The following is a 24297-nucleotide window of genomic DNA, read 5'->3' on the forward strand; positions in this document are numbered from 1 at the left end:
TCAGTATGCGGCGGATGCTACGATCAGATATTATCAGTTTTTTTGCCATTTGATTGGCACTTCGTCGGGGACTTTGCTCAAGTCGCTTCTTCACTTTTTGAACTATTTCACGTGACGTTGCAGTCTTTTGATGACCACCTCCATGACGTTTCGCGATGCTACCAGTATCATTGTAACGAGCAATGGTGCGATAAAAAAACTTGATTTCCTTTATGGTGCTCGAGCTCACGCACAATCGCTAGCCGTGATTTTCCTGCCAAATATAATGCAGCCACCCTATTAGGCTTGAAATCCATTCCTGATTTACTTTTTTTCGCGTTTATCTCAGCAAAATGCTTCCGCGCGCTTGTAAACAATACTCTGGACTGTCATTTAGCCAACTAAGAGGTTTGAAGTTAGTTACGCTTTGAGTGCCGGACCCTCTAGCTTAGTTTTGTCAAAGGTGAATTTTTATCTATTTTAATTCCATTTCTATGATTTTCTTCTAGAGCAATAATGGCAATGCGATCTAGAAGAAAGCGGACTCTAGAAGAAAGCGAGTTGGACATTTTTCACCTGATTTAGATGGCGAAATAATTGGCTAATAATGTTCTAGACTTGCCAATCTAAGGTGCATAATTTCGTTTGACGTTGACTGTGTATGCAAAAAAAAGTACGCGAACTACAGACTGGGGTAAATTTCACCCAATTACTTCTTTAGATCCGGATATGTTCAGTGCGCACCAACTGCTTGAATTCGAAGAGTAAAATCGGCGTTGCTGAAATACAGCTAGCAGTATATTTCCACATGTGAGAAGTAGATAAACTACAAACCGTCAAATATTTTGTGGTGTGACTCACACACTGGGGGTGTATCTTCTGAAGGTTAAGTATGCTTTACGGTGTTTATGGTTTAATAAGCCTTTCCGATCATAAAATGCTTTCTTTTTTAATCTCAAAACTCTACACAGTAGAAAATCTTTTCTCTCTTTGCTCTTTTGGAATAAATATACTTTAATGTTCCAAGAAGATAACTGCGAGAACGCTCTCAATGAATTCAACCAGATCTCATCTCTTATCGAGATCGATTTCAATATGAATATATATTTCTCAATAATAAATTTTTGTTTAACATATTGGTATATCTCGACTGCAATGCACTACTGAAAAATCGGCCTTTGTAACGACCAATTCTGTGTACATACTTGATGAATTTACCGTCGTGCTAGTTTATAAGCGGGAATATTTATCGAGATTTTGGTTTTATCGGGTTATAGGTACGTTGATTATCAAAAAGCTGTCAGTGTGATACAAATTTGGCAGATTTACTTGTACGTTGTTGATTATTTTGTAAGGCGCACAGAATCTGTCTGTAAATATGATTTTGAATTCCATTGATTTTGGTAGCGGGCAATCACTTTTTTGAAGTGAAACTTCTTTTGTCTCGAAGGATGAAACGCTGTGAGGAGTAAAACCATAGCGTTTCATCGATATGTGACGCTACGCCAGCGCCATCTGTTAAAAGCGTGGCGTGGATGAAATGCTGTGAGGAGTAAAACTACGCTAAACTACGTAAAACTCACGCTATGCCAGCGCCATCTGTTAAAAGACTGGCGTGGCGTGTCGTCGTGAATGTAATGCGGTCGTTTATTATTGCATTCTTATCGAATGTAATTTGTAAATATGACATTTGATTGACGGCCGCCGTAGCCGAGTGGGTTGGTGCGTGATCACCATTCGGAATTCACAGAGAGGTCGTTGGTTCGAATCTCGGTGAAAGCAAAATTAATGAAAACAATTTTCTAATAGCGGTCGCCCCTCGGCAGGCAATGGCAAACCTCCGAGTGTATTTCTGCCATGAAAAAAATCTGCTCATAAACATATCATAATAAAACAAAATGAAATAAATGTATAAAAAAAAAAAAAAAAAATTTTCTTGTGATTCGAACCAAGGATTTCGGATCGGAAGCCCACATTGCTAGCCGCTGGGCTATCGCGCTGTGCTGTCGCCGCAAAATAATGTATCATAAATCTGTTTACCATACCAAAGACCATACACTTTGCGAACGCATTTCGGTGGAAACAGTTGACAGTTATCCCAAACACAATATTATTAGTAACGCGAGACGCGTCATAGAGTGTGTGTGTAGTTTTGAGCAAATCTTACAAACATATTTTGTTTTGTTGATTGATTTCTGTTAAATATGGCATCAAATCAACAAAAACGGAAACCGAAAACAGGTGCTGAACGGCAACGTGAGTATTTGGAGCGTAAAAAATTAAGAGCTACTGTTGAACACCGTGACAGTGAATCCTCCGGTTGTACGATAAGTGATAATTTGTAGTACCAACAACAAGATGCGGAACTACCATTGATGCAGTATTTCATCGATACCTTGATAGATTAGAATGTAGATCATTTTTTACGTATTTCAGTTACCATAAAGCCCTTGTTTCATTTTTGGAAAACGAATCCAATAATGATAATGACAATGCCGAGAACCAAATGTAATTGAGTACAATAAATTCATTTCTTTTTATATTAAAATAAATAAATAATTCTGTTTAATAAAATTCCATTCCATGCTTTCCATGACTTCTGCATGCATTATATTGAAATAATAGTTAAATTATTGATTTGTTGATAAAAGAAGTTTCACTTCAATCGTGCGGGTTCCGTGAACTACCACACACTTTCTTTTTTCGTATACGTTCTTTTAATGTATTTTAGAAGAAGTAGATCTTTAAAAATTCGTTAAAAACCTTCTCTATTCATTAAACGTTTCTTAAGCAAAACTAAAACGGAGAAAAAATTTTGTTGCCTCGATGAATTTTAGCTGTCTCATCTATGTATATCCACTAACATAGAACTGCGTTCACAATAATAGCAGATCGATATATTGCAATGTTTTGGCTAATTTTTTATTTATTTTTGTTTTTATTTATTTTTATAAATTGATTTTGAAACTTTTTTTATTGAGAATGCTACGTATTTTTTCCTTATAATGAACGCTTAAACTTTTTTTATACGGAGAAAATCAACAAGACCACGTAATTTTTTTTTTTAATCAACGCAGGTTTTGGGCCACTTGAAATTTGCACTTTGTTACATCGAAATTCAGTGGGCTATAAAACTGCGCACTCGAAATTTTTATGAAAATTCGTATTTTTATTTTTTTAATATTTTTTTTATTCGCTTTCATTAAAGATTACACCTGCCGTGAGACAATAGTAGTTTGATTAATAAGAAACAATTGGAAGAAACAGTGATACTGAAAGGCCTTTGCTCTTTTGATGAAAAAATCAAATAAATAAATAATTAAAACTTTGCAAATGTCGAGTTGCTATTATTGTGAACTCGGATGTACGAGTTCGCGCCACTGCAACACTGCGTGTTTTTATCGAAAAGTTTGGTATTTTGAGCATAAACTTACGAAATTTATGTTTTTTTTTTTCAATGCGTAGAAAAATTTATCTTGACCAAAACATAGAATTAAATCGTGAACACTTTCGTGCTATGATTTATTACGATTTGCGACGTGGATTATCGTGACAGGAGTGCCTTGATCAGCTTACTGCGACTTTTGGCGTGGAAAATCCACACTTATCCACTGTGAAGCGCTGTTCAACGAGTTCGAAAGTGGCCGTCGTTCCTTGCAAGATGAGTTTCGTAAAGGCCATCCAAGAACGGATGTTGTACCAGAAACAATCGATGCCGTGAATCAATTGATAACGCAAGATCGTCATGTGACATATCGCGAGATGGAGGCGTCTTTGAAGATTAGTAAGATCAGCATACATTCAATATTGCCCGAAAATTTGTACGTCAAGAGTATTTGATATCGTTGGTGTCGCATAATTAAACAATTGTCCAAAAAAGGACTCAGAGTTGTGTCGACTGGTGTAAAGAAATGTTGAAAAATGAAGCAATTCAGACGTTAAAGTACGTCTATGACATTGTAATCGATGACGAAACCTCAATCTGCGTGCTGGAAACAAAACCTCAGTCGACAGTACGGGTATTCGAAGACGAGCTTAAGCGAATAAAAGTGTTTGTGGGTGAAGCTCCTATAGGCAAATGGTCGCCTGTTTTTTCGCATAAACTACAAAACCTGGACATGTCGCAACTGTACCACTAAAGAAACTTAAACTGTGAACTCTGAGTGGTACACTACCAACATAATTGGTTTGTCAGGAGTTTTCGTAAACTGAAGAAAAACCAAGTGCCGCAGACGAAACATCCTTCACCAAGACAATGCGAGGTCTCGTATCGTATCGTATCGGTTCACGCAAGAGAGGTATTGAGCGCTTAGTAGATCCAATTAACGGGTCGTCCGCCTAACAGCCCTAATTAAGCACTCAACAATCTTTTGTTTGCTCCCGAAAATCAAAAATAAAATGTGTAGATAAGGTTTATCAATGCCTGAAGGAGTTTTTGAAGCCTTTACATAAACAGCTCGTTTTGGAGGTATCCATTTCTGAGTGGCAAAAGTGTTTCGAACATTGGTTCAAGTTAATGCAAAAGTGTGTTGACTTGCAAGGAGAATATTTCGAAAAACAATAAAATCATTTTCATTATTATTGTACTGCGTTGTCTTTATTAGGCATAAAATATAAAAGGCGAGAGGCGAAACTCATGAAAATAAGAATTAAAAAGTTGTAACTACTGACAATTATCGATAGCTTTTCGATAATCAGCGAGCCATGGCAACCCTCAGTGTATTTTTCTGCCATAAAAAGGCTACCCATAAAAAACCACCTGCCGTTCGGTGGTGGCTTAATGGTAGGTACATCATGAAGCCCCACACTCACATTGGAGAGGGAGCGTGACCGAATTTCTATTAAAGGGTATATGCGCCAATTACATACATACAACTATACATCAAATAATCTCTCAATTCCGCTGGGCCTTGGTCTGGTCGCACTGTCTGCTGTCGGTACACTCACTCACTCACTCACTCCCTGAGGCATCGAAGTGCATAAGCAATTGCCTTTCATATTCCAGCTGTGGCGTGTGCACCAGACACTGAGGCAATCGTCTCCTGCCGTAGCGGTAGGACAATTGCATTTTTATCTGCTACAACGCAATGAAAAGCGATAATATTTTAGTGTCAACAATTGTTAAAACTACCATAAACTAATGCAATTCCAATGTGCGCTCCTTGTGGAGTTGGTGCTGGCGCTGTCGTTGTTGTTGCTGCTGCTCGTGCTATCTCTTTCAAATGAAATGCCGGAGCTGGCTAAGCATAAAGGCAGTCTCAACCATAAATTCCGCGAATGCTAGCAGTGCTTCTGCCTTTCGCAACTTTATAGTTACTCATTGATTAAGCAGGACCGGAAGGGAAAAACGAATGACCGTTGCAAAATAAAAAAAACGGCACGCTTGAAGAAGCGCACGGGCTATGTATTGTAGCACAGCGGCATTATAAAAAGTATCTATTGGTTAAAAATAAAGAGCGAATATAAATTTTAAATAAATATTTTATGATTATTTGTTTCCAAGACAAGTGAAAATAAAAACCCAAAGAATAACTGAAGTTGTAATTGAAAAGTTTATGATACCGTAAGTCTGTCGGTGATCAAGCGATGTACTTTTATAAGAATAGCTATGCGTGCCACTTCTTTTTGTGTATCATTCACTAGCGTTTCTACATTACTTTGACTTTCGATATTGCGAGCGTTGCCTTTTACCTGTAAACTTTCCGCCCGATAATGAAAACACAGTAGAATAATAATGAATAAAGCTTTATTATTTTCCCACAAATTCTCTATGGAAGTTAATACACTTCTTTATTCGCCTGAACCAATTTTCAAAGCACTTTTGCCACTCAGATGTGGGTATCTCCAAAATTAACTGTTTAAAGGCTTCAAGAGCTTCCTCAGGTGTAGAAAAGCGTTGACTTTGCATTTTATTTTTGATTTTCGGGAACAATACAAAAGTATTAGGTGCCAAATCAGGGCTGTAAGTCGAGATTGTGTGCTCAAAACCTCTTTTGCGTGAGCTGATACGTGAGAGATCGCATTGTCTTGATAAAGGATAATTCTCTTTCAGCGGTTGGCTTCTTCTTAATTTTACGTAAACTTTTAGCAAAAAAATGGTTGGGTAGCATTGAACTGACTGTTTCAAGTTTCTTTTGAGGTACTTTTGCGACATCTCCAGGTTCTCTATGCGAAAAAACAGGCGACCATTTGATTTGAGGTGCTTCTTCCTCAAACAGTTTTTTTCGATTAAGCTCGTCTTAGAACACCCGTACTGTCGATTGAGGTTTTGTTTCCGGCTCATGTGCACACATCTAAGATTCGTCGCATGTTGCGATGTCGTAGACGTGATTAGAAGCACCATAACTGAATGTCTTCAACATTTTTTTACCCCATCGACACGAATCCTGTTTTGTGAAATTTTTAAATTATGCGGTAACCAACGAGAACAAATCTTCTTCACGATCAAATTTTTGTGCAACAGTGAATGTGTGGTATTGGCTGGTGGTAACAGAGGTATCCCTTGCAATAGATATATTAGGTGGAGAAGAACTTGCCTTGAACGACTGCCGCGCTTTGTTAAACTGGGCTAGAATGACTTAAGTAATTTTCGCAGAAATCAAGAGGAAGAGAAAGTCATTAGAGTTCTGTACCATGATGAGTCTTCATACAGTTAAAAAATTAGGCATCTAAATCTGGCCTTCTAGCGTCTTCCACTCCTGCGTTCGGTAAAATTATTCAATAGACATCAAAAGAACAAAAATATTTCTAATTCTCAGTTGAGACTCACTTTTTTTCTCTATTTTAGAGTCAAGTTATAGGCATAAAATAGGCATTGATCAGAACAGATGGTAATCCGAAGGTGCTATGTCTGGGGAATACGGCGGGTGGGACAAGATTTCCCAATTCAGTCCCTCTAAATATTCCTGGACCGATTTAACAAACATGTGGCCTGGCGTTGTCATGCAGCAAAATCAGTTTGTCATGTCTACCGCCCCATTCCGGTCGCTTTTCTTTGAGAGCTCGATTTAAATGCGTTAGTTGCAGCCAGTGATGGTTTCAGATGGTTTAAGGAGTTCATAATAGATGACACCCTTCTGATCCCATCAGATGCGCAACATAATCCTTTAAGCATGAATATTTTTTTTACTGTCGATGGACCTCGGTAACCTGGCACGCTCCAAAATTTTCGATGCTTAGAATTATCATAATAGATCTACTTTTCATCACCAGTGACGACGCGATGCAGAAAACCTGTTTTTTATGCCGTGCAAGAAGTATCTCACATATCACCAAACGTCTCTCGATATCCCTCTCCTACACTTGATGTGGCACCCAGTTACCTGCCTTTAAAGTCCAATTATAGGCATAAAATATACTTAAAAATTGCTCTATTTGTGTCCACAAATACATTCTCAACTTAACCTTAAGTTAAGCTTATCCTAAATAATCGCCATATATTTCAACGGTCCTATTGTACCACCGCTAGGAACAACAATTGATTACATCATGCGACAATAATACATTTTTTTATCCTGGGAATCTATACACATGTACGAGTATCTATAAATTTTGTATAGTAATGCTAAATAAACTCGAAGCCTATAGGAATGCGTTGAAAACTTAGGTGAAGGCTGCAGAGCCAGTAGAGGTAGACATTTTAATGAAGTTATATACGACCCCAAAACGCAAAGTTTATTATTTTTAATAAAGTAGAAACCATCCATAAATATTGAAGATTGTTGTTTTATTATTATTCTTTAATCACTCCACTTGGGAGCAGATAATCTAATCTTACACCATTTGTAGCTATTTTCATACTATTTCTCGTAAACCTATTTTGTTTCAAGTGCAAACGAATTGATCTGGCTGACACTTATGTATATCCCTAAAGGTTATCAGTATCATTTAACAACGATGAGTGGATGTATCCAAACCTACGGGTATGCGATGCGGGGCAGTGACCAAGAAGATATCTGCCAAACTCTTCCTCCTCCTCATTTTTGTAGCTTCTGCAATTCTTCAATCTTTGAGCATGACGACCGAAGAGAGAGTGGTTCGTGAACCATACAACTAACATAGAAGAGTTTTTTATTGACCGATTACATAGCGCTTTTGAGCGCCTGATGTTCCATTTAGGCCAAAGCATTATATGTCTCACTATCAACTCATCTCGTGTTGACTGAAATGGCAGTACTTTTTGTACCACGCAGATCAAATGGATGTGAAAATACTCCGGCATCTCGTTAAAAGATGTCTGATATTGGCGAGCAATGATGGAACTAGTGATAACCCCACAAAGAGGTTTAATCGCCGCTTGGCTAGATTTTTTTAAGGGTAGTCACATTTTTACTTAATCATTAATGGTTAAAATTTCAGACTGAACTAAGCTACAGTGATTAGGAAGATGAGCCGAAACGCTTACTTTTGGCTTCTTACAGTAGACATCAAATTATCACTATATCATTAAGCCGCAACCAACTCGCGTCTTATGAAGTATGTTTCTAATTGTAGTCTTGTCGAGAGCCGTTCACTCGACTATAATCCCGTAAAGAAGGGTAGGTCAGTTAACGATCCTATATAGCCAGTGAGTGGCCTATAATTAATGTTGACTACAGCTAACTCACGCAAATGCGACCTTCTTCGGGTGGTTTTGGTGATCTAGTAGTCTTCTGAGGGTGTGGCCAATCTAACGTCTGCATCTGACGTCTTCTTCGGCACCGCCATCTGTTGTTATTGTACAGTTAAGGGGGTCTTCTGGTCTCCAGCGAAAAAAAAATCGATTTTTTTTTTTGCATAATTTTGTTGTATGTGTATGCGAGAATACACCACAGAAAGGATTTTTTGAAAATCGCATTTTTTCACATTTTTCTGGGCACCGAAGTGTACCCTCCTCCGGCCGTTTTATCATAAACTTTATCTTTAAACGCGTTTCCCCGAAAATCGTGTTTTTTAAGCATTTTGGTCACACTTTTCATAGTAGTTATACTCCGATTTCAATGGTTTTGGTGTTAAAAGGTTCGGAAAACTTACCGCTAAGTTTCCCCGTGTACGATTTTTGAAATTTTTTTTCATTCCATTTTTATAACCTTTTAAAGTTGTTGCATAACTTTTGAAAAATTGTTGCATAACTTTTGAAAAAAGTTTAAAAAAAAAAATCTGTCACGGGAAAACTTAACCAGGGCAACTCTGAAGACAACGCATATCTAATTTTTGCTTTCTGATTACCCAGGTGGAAAAACCGTGACCAAAATGGAGACCTGTTTCGTTTGGAGGTGGACGTCTTCAGCGCCATTTCAAGGTCGCGGGTGTTAATTTTTTTCAAAGTCAAAACCAAGACATGTACCTTTAAAATAAAAAAAAATTTTTTTTTAAATATTCACAGGATTTGTCACAATCAATCCCCAAAAAAAACCCTTCATTTCAGGGCCTCGAGACCAGAAGACCCCCTTAAGTTAACACAGGCCATCAACGAATTCTACATCGGCCAATCATTATATGGCTGTTTTGATTGACGCTCATGGTCTTGGTCTTGGCAATGTTGAACTCCAGTCCGACAGTACGTGCCAGCATGAATAAGTCGTCCGCGTTTGCCTGCAGGTCGTAAGCCTTATGTGAAAGGAGGCAGATGACATCTGTGAAGCCCTCGAGATGGTTGGTGAAGTTCCATACGATACCTATTTTTTTGCGTTTTGAGTTTCCTCGTGATCTCGTCTAAAACATTTGAAAAGAGAAGCTGTAACGCCTTCCTTATTGTTGGTGGGAAAATTTTCGCTCATAGTGTTTTGATGTAATACTCTCAGCTCGAGGTTTTCATATGTACATCGCTTTTCTGGCGGACTCTTATTCTATTCATTGCAAACCAAACAGCGCTTCGTTTTATGGTGTCGAAGGCTTTCTGGAGGTCGACGAAATGCATGTAAACCGGGGAGCGCCACTCAACCGATTACGCGACTGTAATACGAAGAGTATTTGTTTGATCATTCCAGCTACGGGTGAGGACGGAAATTCGCTTGCTTGTTTCTCAGAGAACTTTCAACATTCTGCAATCTTGTTTGAATTATTGTGGCTAGTAATTTGCAGATTACACTTAGCAGGACTATTCCTCTCTTTATTATTCTGTAATTCCTTTCTTCGAAGTTCAACTTTTCAATTTCAGTTGTTTGAATGGACTTACTCTTCATACGCTTGTACTACCTATACATACATATAGGTACAATATACACACAAAAAGATGCGTATAAAATGATTTATACACTCGCATAAAATCAAGCATCCCAGACATTCCCATCAACATAAACAAACAATCTGGGAACGGCTCAAGCAATGCACGCAAATTTACATATACGAGTATATACTTATGCATATATGTACATATGTATCTACATACATATTTTGATTGGCGTAAACGACAGATCGACATTCAAAGATTGCCATGACAAGTGGCAACGCACATTCGGGCAGCATCCTTCGTCTTGCCAACCTTATCGCCTGTATGCAAGGAATGAAGATTTACGCTGGACCGCACATTTATTACCAACACATAAAATGCACTGCCGCACAGCGGGTAGCACACCTAAGGACCCATGTACTTTATATGAATATGAGGCGCACACCAAATCAGACACAAATATGTGTGTAAATATCAGCACTTCACTCGCCTCCTGCTTGCCGCTCCACGAACGCCTTTACTCCTCCATGCACTATCTTTTGCTTCCCACACTTCTGTGGGCAACCCCGCATCCTTTCGCATTTATTGAATAATTTCCATTGTGCATAAACCATTTGACAGCAGGCGAAGTGCGAGAAATGTTGGCCATAGCTGTGGATGTGTGAAGCCGAGCAAATAAGGAGCGACGCTGCGTAGGGATGTGGAGAAGTTGTGTGGAGGACGATTGGCGCTTATGAAAAATTGTCCGCTATTTGCATATGTAAATCGATTACAATAAATCCTTGCATGTAATATGGCATTAAAAGGAACAACAATAACAACAGAAATGCATCTATGCAAAAAACTGTCACTCTGCAAAGGCATAAAAACTGTAAAATTGCTGTGTTTGCGCAGGATACGTGGGCTGATAAAACAAATATGTACGCAATTTGCATCGAAACAGAATTTTTATATTATAACTCCATAAAATTAACGTATAAATAAACATATGCATGTGTGTGTGCGTGTGCGTGTGTATATGGTATGAATATGAATTTCATGCGCTAACCTTAAATAGTCGCAGCGTCATGCTGACCACAAAATCTGCCATCGGCAGTAGTTCCGCTTTAAATTCGCTACTATGCATCAGATGCCCTTTGAATATGGAAACGTAAATTTGCTGTAGCGATTCATCGTTGGGGAAGACAATATTGAAGACGGCAAACATAGATATGAAACGTGGATCGACTTCGTTGCGGCCACCGCCGGCGCAACCCATGGCCGCGTAGAATGTGAGATCTTTGAACCTTTTCCAATTTAAATCCTTGCCACGATCGTACATGCCACCGCGTTCGAAGAGCAGCTTGAGCAATGCAATCGGCTGCTGTGTTCCGTATCTGGGGAGAATATGGGTGAGTGTTAGAATAAGGTTGAGTTAAGTAAAGTTGAATAAAGTAGCGATGTGCATATTTGGTTGTGTGGAAGACTTTTTAATTCTAATCGACTACATTAAACTTAAACGTTTCAGATAAAACGGATAATCTGACACAAATTCCAAATACACTTTCTATCTAATGGAAGCGTAATCGGCCAAAATTCTAACTTAGAGTTCAGTTTTAAAAAATGTATTGGGTATGGGAAGAAATTTCCGTCCTTAGCCAAAATTAATAAAAAATAATTAAATAATAAATGATTAAATAATAATTGAATGAAGTATGTGCCATTGGAAGCTACAACTTTCAGGCAGCACTCGGATTCCTCTGAGGAAAAATTCGAGTTCTTTTTACTTGATCCATTCATTGAGCCTCAGCAGGCAATGGCAAGCCTTCGAGTGTATTTCTGCCACGAAAAAGCTCCTCATAAAAAAAAATATCTGCCCTTCGGAGTCAGCTTGAAACTCTAGGTCCCTCCATTTGTGGAAAAACATCAAGGCGCACACCACAAATAGGAAGAGGAGCTCGGCCAAATACCCAAAAGGGTGTACACGTCCATTATATATAATATGTATATATATATTCATTGAGCCAGTTTGGGATGCTCTCGTAAGAAGTGAACCGCTCTCCAATAAGGGCTGACTGAATTGATCTGAACAGATGGTAATCCGAAGGTGCTATGTCATGGAAATACGGTAGATGGGGCAAGATTTCCCTATTCATTCCTTCTTAATATTTCTGGACCGATTTAGCAACGTGTGACCTGGCGTTATCATGCAGCAAAATCATTTTGTCAAATCTACCGTCCCATTCCGGCCGCTTTTCTTTGAGAGGTCAGAGCTCGATTCAAACGCATTAGCTGCAGTCGGTAACGATTGCCAGTGATGGCTTCAGGAGTTAGATGCCATCCTTCTGATCCCACCAGATGCATAACATAACCTTTGAAGCATAAATATTGTTTTTCGCTGTCGTCGGACCTGATTCATCTGGCAGGCTGCAACCTTTCCGACGCTTAGGGTTATCATAATAGATCCAGTTTTAATCGGTTCTGCTATTCAAGAAGCATCTCACGCGTCACCAAACGTCTCTCGATATCTCTCTCCTTCAATTGATGTGGCACCCAGTTACCTGCTTTCAGCACCATTCGCATTGCGTGCAAACATTTACCGACGGTTGATCTGTCAACATTCACCTCTTTAGACATACCATGAAGGGTTCGACATGCGCCTTTATCCAGTAAATGTTGTAGTTGAATATCCTCGAATCGAATTTTTTCAGTGCCCCTTCGCGATCCTTATAACTCGCGTCAAAATTGTCAAAAATGTCTTGTGCATCTGCAGCAAAATATTCGAAATAGTCGAATACCTTCATAAATAAATGGGGGCAACGGTAACTGTCGATTTTAAAAACACTAACAAATTCTTCGGACAAGGCCCAAAAAAAAAAAAAAACATCTCTCCAAAGGAAGATCGGACGATCATTGATGTGTTTGTGAGAAAGCCGAAGTTATGGTTCGGTGAAACTGAAATAGAAAAAGTGGTCTTAATGTATGCAAACACATGACTCGAGGACGTCACTATGCAGACGATCTCAAATTACGGAGCTCATTGAAATAACGCCTGCATTATCACATAATGAAAAAAGACTTGCACGGGCGGGGTCAAATTCAGAACGGAATTGGGCAAACGTAATATTCACAGAAAAGTTTTCCTTTCCTAGGCGAATAGTTACATATATTGGTTCCGATGAACAGCTGAAAATCGACAACTTCAACCAACTGTTAAGCATTCAGTTAGGGTTCAAGTTTGAGGCTGCTTCCCCGAAAATATATTTGACAATTTATATGTCTTTACCGCCAATTTGAATGCATTCTTGTTGAATAAAATTTCCAAAAAGGATTGGTACCGTTAACTGCGAATATAATTGGAGGAACTAACTAATTCTGGATTTTACAAGAAGACAATGAGCTCAAGCATTGAAGTCGACGGTACACCAGTAGAAGCAGCAAAAAAAGATTGAAATCTTGGTAAAGAGTTTTCCAATAACAGGTGTTATTTTGATTAGCTCGATATTTCAGTAGATGTCACCTTTGAAGCTGACATTTTTTACTATTTGCAAGTAGAAACTACGCCATTAATAAAACTGGAGCGATACACGCTTAAACAACGCATTGAAATGATTAAAATTCACTATACAAATGTGAAAATTTGGCAGAGACCGTTCGTAAAACTCGAACATTTTTTGGTCATCGTGAAGCACCTTGTCGGACCGCAATACAGAAATTGATGAAAAAATTCGAGCTGTTGGGACAAGTTAGTGATGTGCAGAATAAAACCCGTGCACGTTGCTCAAGAACAGACGAAAATATTGCGGTTCTAGTCGAAAGTGTTGAAGAAAACCCAGATTTCTCCAATCCTCGTCGTTCTTTGGAATTAGGCATTCCACATACGTCATTACACCGTATTTTGGGTCTTAGGACTCAAAAAGGGTGTTTTTTAGCCATTATCTTTTTAAACAGTTGGTTTAAACAGTTGACGCACGTTTCGTGTTTTGTTTCACTGTCAAAGATCTTCAGTTTGGTCTATAATTTAACCATGAATCGTCTTACAAACGAACAACGCTTGCAAATCATTGAATTTTATTATAAAAATGCGTGTTCTGTTAAGAAAATTTAAGATCCACTTTTTTATTGAAAAATCGTGTTCAGCGACATAGCTCATTTTTGGATCAATGGGTACGTAAATAAGCAGAATTGTCGATTTTGGAGTGAAGATCACCCAGAAGAATTGCAAGAGCTACCAATGTATCCAGAAAAGGTCACAGTTTGGTGTGGTTTATAAGCTGGAGGTATCATTGGACCGTACTTCTTCAAAGATGCTGCGAATCGTAACGTAACTGTGAATGGTGAGCGCTCCCGTGAAATGATATCCAACTTTTTTTGCCCGAAATGCAAGAGCTTGACTTGCATGACATGTGGTTTCAGCAAGACGGTGCCACATGCCACACAACACGCGTAACAATGGACTTGTTGAGAAGCGAGTTCGGTGAACATTTTATTTCACGTTCGGGACCTGTCAATTGGCCACCCAGATCGTGCGATATAACGCCTTTAGATTATTTTTTGTGGGGCTATGTGAAAGCTCATGTCTGTTCAGTCAAGCCTGCTTCAATTAACGTATCGGAAGACAACATTAAAGCATTTATATGTATGTGAGATGCCGGCCGAAGCATTGGAAAGAGTGTGCCAAAATTGGACTAAGCGGATGAACCAAGCGCAGTCGCGGTCAACATTTGCATGAAATAATCTTCAAACATTAAATTATATGGACTGTACTATCGATTTATATAACAATTTCATGCATTTTTCTGAATTTTACTTGTGTTTTTTTGAAAAACTTTAATATAGCTCTTAAAAAATCACCCTTTAGAATTCAGTTAACACAAGTACTCAAGTCGGCCGATCATCAACAACGTCGTGTGTTTGCTGATTGGTTCGTTGAAATGCATGAAAATGATCCGGAACTCCATCCAAAAATCATCTTGTGTGATGAAGCCTATTTCCACCTCGGTGGCTTCATCAACAAGCAAAATTGTGTGATCTGGGGCTTAGAAAATCCAAGAGTTATTGTTGAAAAGCCCCTCTATCCTCAACGTGTGACTGTTTGGTGCGGTTTATGGTCCGACAGAGCCACTGGACCTTACTTTTTCGAAAATAAAGCTGGAGCAACAGTTATGGTGAATGGATTGCGCTAATGACAAATGATTAATGATTTTTTATGGCCGTAATTGGCTGGTATTGATCTGGGCAACGTTTATTTTCAACAAGATGGCGCTACGTGCCACGCAAGCAACGAAACCATTGATCTTTTACCAAAACAATACCTCTTATTGAAAAATCCTTTAGTTATTGTTTACAAACTCCACGCGCTTTAGTATAGCCCCTCTAATCACCCCGTAAGGATGAATTCAATATAAGTATCTTTACGCGGGACTGTTTTCAAAAGTATCGATACCAAATTACTTGGTTAGGTTAGATTTTACTAAATTACATGATATCCTTACTTTTGCGGGGGTGACGTGAAGTTGCCGTCAAGGTTGGGAAAATTAAACCCAATAGACTTGTTTCTTCTGCTGTTTTCTAAAGTTGCAGATCTATATCAATAAATACCTCTTGAACTATTCGTCGAACGCTCCCAGACCTATGTTGCATAGTCATTGATAGTTGAATCTCTCGAATCGCTCCCATTGCGTCTTTTAAATACAAAAGTACCTTACACACAGCACTTTTTGGAAATCCAAAGAATCAAATATGATTGACATACGACCCCATTTACAAAAATTATAATTCTTCCTATGGAAAGCTTAAATTTGCGTCCCTTTCTATTAGATCGAACATACCAAACTTTTGTTCCCATACTCGTACATACATACAAGTAACTACATACATACGTTCTGGCATTTCATTTATTAGTGCGTTTCAAATAAAACCAGTCCGAGTGAGTGAGTGAGGCAAAATGAGTAAATATATAATAACGACCATAAAAGTTTCATATTATCTCAATTTCTAAAAATGCCTACGCTATCATTTCATTTATACACTGCCAGCTAGTTTTTATGCTTAATTAAATTCCACTGCCGATTTTGCGCCACTGAATTCCATTCCACTGTGCGCCGCCTGGTGTTACTGAAGATTGCCACTCAAAAAGCTGCAACCAATCTTATTGAAATTTTTAGCAAAACCAGCATCGAGTATGCGTGCATGTAAGAGCCTATTTTAATAATAAACAGCACAAACGAACCATTACAACCATTACAACTACCACACAACCACTATTATGTTACTGAAAAATGTTATGCTGGTTAAAATGAAATTTTCGTTTAGACTTACTCATCAACTTGTGGCATATTCATGTCATCTATAAAGCAGGCTATTTTCTTGCCTATTGGTGGGCCGAATGTATCCTTTGTGCGTTTTTCCACAGCCGCCTCGAGCGTGCGTTGCACATCCATAGATGAAGTTCTCGATGAAAAATTAATATTCAATATGATCTGGAAAAAGTCAAAGCACATAAAAGCAGGCGGACAGATAAATATGTTCGTAAAAGTGGTTATGTTATGTGGGCGTGTGCAGTGGACATATAAGCAAGCAAAACACACGAAACAAAGTACAGGGTGCGTACGGTATTTGAGGACAGTTTGGGAGTGAAACTACATAATTAGCTTTTATTTTGAACACTAATTTCCTACATAACATTAACTTATATATCCATAAAATCATTCAATAAAATTTCCATTAGCTGCAATAACCTCCTCGATCCGTGTTCGAAAACATATGCATGCCCGAATCAAATGGTCCTTGTTCATATTGCCTGGTATTAAATTCAGCCTTCTGAGCAGAAATGGTATTATGGGGATGATTATTGGTTCCACGCCAAACTACACGCCATACGCAGTAATCCAGAGAATTAAAGTCGGGAAGCTAAGCGGCCACAAGTTCGGTGGTATGTGATCATAAAAGTTTTCAGCCATCCAATCTTGTATCGCCATCGGTTTGTGTGAAGGGGCAAAGTTTTGCTAAAAGATATATGGGCTGTCACCGCGTACACTATCAATTCATCCAGGCTATCACTACTGTCTCTAGAACCTCGATATATGCAACAGAGTACACTCGAAATCATTGAGTAAAGAAGTGTAGTGGCGAGACATGTCCTTCATTGTCCACAACACATCGCCCCCACGGTCTTTTGTACGCTCTACTCATCATAGTTATTAAATTTCAGATAGAGCTGGGTTGGACTGAGCTGGGTGGGCCTTTCTTCGTGCTGCAACTAGCAGAGATGTTTCAATGTTCTCCGCGCTATTACGCTGCATTTAAGAAGATGGTGCATAGGAGCCTTCTGGAATTGGTCGCAGAAACGACAAGAGTCAGTGTACTATATCCCGAGCATGCTCAAATGATTGCGCAGCCTGTGAGAATGCGCGTGAGCTTTTTCAGTTTATCTTTGGGGAGAGTTATGAGCTGTTTAATACTCTTTTGGTTGTAACCCCTAGCAAAATTCCGTCTGTTGTTGCCCTATAGTTTGGTGCCAGCTAACCCTCCTTAGCCTCAGCTCTTTACTCTTAAGCTTCTTCTTGATGGTGTGCTGTCCTATAGCAAAGAAGGGATTGGGTACATTAATCCGCAACATAGTCCCCTGTGTTTAGGGACCCTAAATAGCCGGATGTGATTGTGCGTTCTTAACAGATTTAGTATCTCGATACACTCAAACACCAGTGCGGACTGAATGTCACAGGATGACAAAGTCGCATAATAGCCATTCACTCATTACGGGAATTCCTGTCTAAGTTGATCTCTGCACTTAGGCGGATGGCGTATACCTCTGCTTGGAAAATGCTTGGAAAACGCTTAGTTCTGGGACCATATATCCCAGCATCTATGCCTTGTGTCTTCGAATCATCTGTGTACCAGTGCAGGATAGAATTCTGCACGTGTTCTGCAGTTTGCCTTGTCATCCAGTTCAATTCTGAATTTCTTGTCAAATATAACGACTGTAGTGATATCATTTCTAAGTAGCTGGGTAAATGGGAGCTGCAGACTTAGCAATTTCATGTTCTTAGATGATATATTTTTCCTTCCCCAGAAGTATTTAACAGTACACGCTTGGCTGATTGCTGTATAACTATATGAAGCGATGCTATCTCGAGCATTCCCTCCAATGTAGCTGTAGGGCTAGTCCGCGTAGCTCTCGATACGCGCACGCATGTTTTAGCGGTGGACATTAGTTAGCGCTGCCCGCACTATATGGATATCGGCTCTCGATGCTCGTGCAACAGCTCCATATGTTACCATTGGCTTTATTATTATGATGTGCAATCCTTTTTAAGATTCTCGAGCTACAACCGCAAGATTTTCCTGCTATACCTAAAACTATAACAGTGGCGTGACAACAGGAACCGTTGAAGCATTGAAGCATTGCCATCTGTCATTTGTGCGCTTGGTCTTTTGGTCTTGGTCGAAATTTTTTGTCAAAAAAAAAAAAACCCGTAACATCTCAAGCACTTCAGGGTCTTTAATTTAGAAGGCGTTTTGATCGGATAACTCGCTGTTCCTGTACTCGCTGATCCAACATAAACTGTCTTCTGCGCGCAGGATTTAAACCGGATATCTTCGTGGACAACTTGACGAATAAGACCCTCAGAAACATTAAGCTCCCTCGCAAGGGCCCTAACTGATTTTGAAGAGTCCTCGTCAAAGATCGCACACTTGTTGAATAAATTCTGCGATTGGACTGTCAAAATGTTTCTCGTGTTTTTTGCGTTTTGCAGCAGATTCCGCATCACCGACTAATGCTGCCAATTCACGGTGAACCTTATGGACGAATGAATGGACACTCTTAAAAAAATTAGAGATTTAGAGACCTTTAAATCGGTGTGATTTGCACATTTAGGAACGATAACTGCATGTCTCTTCAATTCTTGAGTTAAGTTGTAGTCTTCCATGCTTTATCTGAAAAAGACAAATAATAAAAGTAAATAAATAAAAAGGAAGGTAATGGAAAATGCCCTCGAATACCGTACACACCCTGTACATAAGTAGCAGTCATTACAACTATTACAGGAATATAGCAAATAAACGCGGCATACCACCAACAAAATCCATGTGGGGATGTTGCATGAACCAGCATTGGTTTGGTAAATTTGTTGCCAACATAAGTAGATGGTTGTAAATATGGTATATGTGGCGTGCATTTGGAATATGAATGTGCATGTGTATGGGTGTGTAAAATAGCAACATCTCTGTCAGCAAACGTATTTAATAAAGTGCACAAAGTAAACAAAGCGCATACACGATGGGTCCCACAACCATTTGCATGCAATCTATGTATGCAGGTGCATGCGTGCATATGCACCCATGTGCATGTATGTGTCTATGTGTCATAATACTTCCTCACTCACATTCGATTCCGGATTTAAGTTACGTAAATACTGTGAAATCATGGCTGTCTTTGATGTGCCCGCCTCGCCGACCAGCAGCACCGGTCGCTTAATCTAAACGGACATCAGAGGTAGTAGCAAATGCGCCCATAGCAGTATCCGGGGGACGAGCAGCGGCGCACGAGCAGTAGCATAGCAACAATTGTCGGCGTACATGCAAGAAATAAGCAAATATTAATGAAAGTTCCACAAGCTGGCAAAGTATAAAAGTTGTGATTGACATGTGCACAGATGGTGGGTGTATGTGAGTGTGTGCGTGTGGTGAACTTTGTGTTTATCCTATTGTTAGTAAATGGTAAGAGAAAAAAATATTTTTTAATGGAAATCGATGATAAAATTGGTGCCGATTGAATATTCGAATTGAAGTTGGTGTTTAGCGACTTTTAGAACAGACTGTGGAATAGACTTTGTATCGGCGGAAACGATTTTGAAGGTTACATATGCGGTTTTGTAGAAAATCTCGAGTGGAATTTAATTGAAAAGTCATTTAGGTATCATACAAAGCTACAGTGGTTCACTGAAATGTAGCAACTAAATTGTTGGGGGCAATTTTTTAACCTATATTAGTAATGAAATTAAAGAAAAAGATAATATAATGTTGACAAAATTGATAGGGCAGTTGGTAATAAAGTGACGCATAGATGTCAGTAGCGAATAGTTCCTAGATCATACCTGTTTTATGTCATCTTTAATATTTTTTTCAAGTAGACTTGTCTACAATTTTACACCATAGAACAACGCATTAAAATTATTGAAACTTATTGTGAAAATGGTCAATCCTTAGGAACAACATATCGCAAAATTCTTTATTTTTTTTATGGAAATAATGATCCGAATGAGTTGACCATGCAAAGGTTGGTGAAAAAGTTTCAAGAAACTGGATCTGGTTCCGTCGATAATTGAAAAAAGACTCGCAGATCCACTGGAAGTTCTTTTGAGAATTTTGTTTCTATAGCGCAAAGTATTGCTGTACAACCTTCAACATCGATAGCTCGACATTCTCAACAATTAGGTACATATTCATGACTCGACTGATTGGCAAATTTTCCCTGTATGCGGGCTCCTGGAGGTTATTTAAATTATGCAGTTTTTCGCATTTAACTACTCAGAGCCGTCCTTTGAATGGCAATAGTGAAACTTGAAAGAATTTAATTTTTACATGATTTATTTTAAAACAACGTCTATGCACGTCTTTTGATAGACCCTTTATTTACTGAAAAATGGGGCTGCATCCGTAAGACTTTTTTAGTTTTATATTACATCAACTGGTTGGAAAATATGGAGATCGCTTTAATCCCGTACACAATTTCATGAGTGACACGAGCGATGCCAGTAGAGAAACGCTTAGTGACGATGTAAAACAAGGTCGGGATAATCCCAAGAGAGCACCGAAAGAGTGAGTCAAGTCATTAAAATAAAACTAAGTCGTCCGTCAAAACACTAGAAAGCTAATTGGAGATTAGATATTTGTAGGTATCCGTAAGCTCAATAAGGTTTGCATCACACAAGCTGACAAGGTGAATAGTTTTAAATCACAATTATTTATACTTAAAACGTCGTTTGACGATAAAAAGAAGGAGTCATGAATCGGTTAAAGTCAATCAAGGTACTGTTAATAATATCCTTTAACTCCGGCTCGAGCGAAGGGCCAACATTAATATCCATTCATGGAAAGAACACAGGTAACTCGGTTGGAAATATTCGCTGTTTTTTTTTATTCGTTCGGTGAGTTTTGGAATAGGGGGTGTATACTGTTTATGTAACATCACAATTTTTTAGATGAGAAAAGTAGTGCTCACTTCAAGTCTGGGGTCTTAATCTATATTGTTAATTACCTTTATGGATGGAGTATAAGTCAATGGCCTAGTACATAAAGTGGAAATATTAAAATTGTGAGAGAAATCCTTATTCAACCTTGCTTTGTGGTACCCTTTTTTTATTTTTTACTAAATTGACATTTATACAATAAATCGAAATATAATGCCTTCCCTAATAAATTGTATTTTTCTTCATACTCTTTTTACTATACCATATAGGCCAGGTTAGGTTAGATGGATTGTTCGTAAAGAGTTCATTCGATAATCCCATGCTCATTTTGGCATCCGTGAACAATTTCCTCAAAGGAAATGGTTCACTTGATTAGAGCCACTGAGCAAATAAGAAAAAAAAATATTAGCAAATATGGAAATTTTTTTATTTATTATGTTTTTTTACATTTATTTTGTGCTGCCACCTTGTGTATATATTACTTCGTAAATACGTTGATGCATGGATTTGTACAAATTATCCAGCTTAATAAAAGTTCGGACCAGACCGTTTTGGTGATTTGAATTAGAGTATTTTTGTCTTCAAATGGTTGCCCACTTTCATAAACCTTATGAGCAAGCCATCCATATAGATTTTCAATAATGTTCAGATCTGGGAAATATTTTGGTTATGCTAAAGTTTCAACGGATCCAAGTTTTGACCTCACTTGAAGTGTGTACAGGTGCATTATGCTGTTGAAAGATCCAATTAATAGGTCCAAATGTTTCACGAATCTCGAGAAGAAATGATTCCAACAGAGCTTTATAGCTGTATCCTGTCATTTTGTATACTATAATTTTCAATTCGAGCTCGCCATGGTACGATATTGCTCCCCATACCATAACGCAATCATCACGACTGACTCAAGTACCTCCCCTCATTTCTTGAGTCATGAAAATAGTAATTGTATCCATTCCGCCCAATCAGATTTAACTTCTTTTCGTCACGAAATACTACTCTTTCCATTCACCAGGATCTTTATGTGTAGCAAAACTCCCATCCATGTGGCCCCTTCCTAAATCGAGGCGGCGTTCTTTCCGAAATTTATTAACAGGTGTTTTTTTTTTGTAATTTTTTATGCTGCAGATGCGGCGCTTTTAGAATAGCCTTTCGAGCGGTGGATTTGCTGGCAGTAACACTTACCATTTCTTTAATTTTTGCTGTTGCGAAGACGAAATTTGATGCAATCCTAAGGATTTGGGGGCCTCCTTCGGTGTCAAAGCCTTCTTAGTTCTGCCTTTGTAGTTCTTACCATAGGAGATAACTTGGTTTCACATAAAGGTCCACAACATTTGGACTTCGATCAATCTTTTTGGCAATTTGGCGATTTGGAAGCCCCTCTGTCTTTTTCGCGATCTGCTAAACCTTTTTGCTTTCCCATTTCATTAGAATTAAAAATCGATCCTTTTTCACAGCTTCAATGCGGAAGTAATGTAGGCGTGCTTGGAGCTTCTATTCAAGTGAACCAATAAATCAAGTATTACAACTGACGAAGTTATGCTGCAGCGAAATAGCGTTAAATGCAGCAATATCTTGATGCATGTTTATTTTGGAGCAAAGTACAGTCTTCACTTGAACCCTCAGAAAACCTTGGATTACTAGATCAAATACCAACATTTAATAACCATTTTCTTCCATAAAAATTATTGCCTCTATTCAAGTGAACTGGGTTGTACGATGCTTCAAACGAGGCAGTTCTGCTATCCATAATCCAGTCTCCCGTTAGTATTAGTGGATGGAACCATATATTCGTTTTGGGTTTCCTTAGTAGTTATCGAGTTTTTGTTCATCGAGAGATGGTAAAATTAAGAACAGATGTGCAAATTAATCTACCTACTGTTAGTGGTTGTTACAACATAATCTTGTAAAAACAGGAAACCCATAAGCAGTTGACCAGTCCTTATCCTATAGCACCTGCCTCCGCCTGGCCAACCACTACGCTTGGTTAGAATATCATCCTGCGGCGACTGAGCCCTCAATAGGTAATAATAGGAAAAATGATTGCCTAGTCAAGCACAGGAACACCTGACTTTTTCTGAAGACAAATCAATAGTAGAGTCATGCGAATGAATGAGTAGCGTCACCATAAGTGTTAGGGAATATTTAATATATAATATATACTGTTATAGGGGTTTAAATTGTATCCACGCCAAATGTGAAGACATTAGTTGGAACTACGCTTGCCTATGCCTATAAGTTTTTCATCTTCGGTGACCTCTCGTAAAATAACCATATCAAAATTTTCGTGGAACATTTTAACCCTATAACTGCCTTCTTTAACAACTTGTAGTTATAGCTGTTTTGAGAACGGGTCAAAAAAAGCCCATTTAGTTAGCATATTAGAGGGTTAAAATTTACTACAAAATATTCCTTGATCAATTCAACTGCAGAAATTTTAGAACAGACATTTTTGGTTCAAGTAATATAGTTTTCTACATAGTCAGATTATTTTCGATAAATTAAAAGTTCTACCTTCTAGACTACTACAATCTTCCGGTAAGCAGATCTGGCAGACATTTTTGTTAAATTGCTGCGCTGTGTTATTAAATTATATTATATTTTTTACATCACACATACATATACATACCTCTTTCATCAAGGCCAGCGTTCTGGTAGTGCGTGTACTGTCAACGGTTGGTACTAAAATTTCACTAAACCTCATTTCGGGATCGTGAATATACTCGGGTACCACCCATTCCCAAGCAATCCAACATTCTTTTTCACGACTATAGAAATAGTCGTAGAGTGTAGGTTTGCTATTGGGCAGCTGACCACCGGTTGCTGGTTTTTGTTGTGAGTCCGTTACGGAAGGAAAGCCAGCAATACGCTTCATAAACTCGTCGTAGATTGGTTTGTCCCGCTCGATGAGTGTGGCTCCCAGTGAGCTGTAGGCGCACTGCAAGGTGGGAATAAGGAGTGACGAAATGCGAATAAATGTAAATTAATATACGAGAA

General features: G+C 38.6%; 1 protein-coding gene across 1 annotated transcript in view; it reads right to left on the reverse strand.

Moving 5' to 3' along the window:
* Positions 1-24297, reverse strand: part of LOC129235947 (dynein axonemal heavy chain 10) — a 319120-nt gene that overhangs the window by 101657 nt on the left and 193166 nt on the right. Inside the window, exons 45-48 of the mRNA XM_054870043.1 lie at positions 23930-24238; positions 19498-19590; positions 16430-16590; positions 11178-11505 (exon numbers count right to left, since the gene is read on the reverse strand). Of these exons, the coding sequence (XP_054726018.1) occupies positions 11178-11505; positions 16430-16590; positions 19498-19590; positions 23930-24238 (891 nt within the window). The remainder of the gene's footprint in view (positions 1-11177; positions 11506-16429; positions 16591-19497; positions 19591-23929; positions 24239-24297) is intronic.

The sequence above is a fragment of the Anastrepha obliqua genome, chromosome 1 (genome assembly GCF_027943255.1).
Source record: "Anastrepha obliqua isolate idAnaObli1 chromosome 1, idAnaObli1_1.0, whole genome shotgun sequence".
Taxonomy (NCBI): domain Eukaryota; kingdom Metazoa; phylum Arthropoda; class Insecta; order Diptera; family Tephritidae; genus Anastrepha; species Anastrepha obliqua.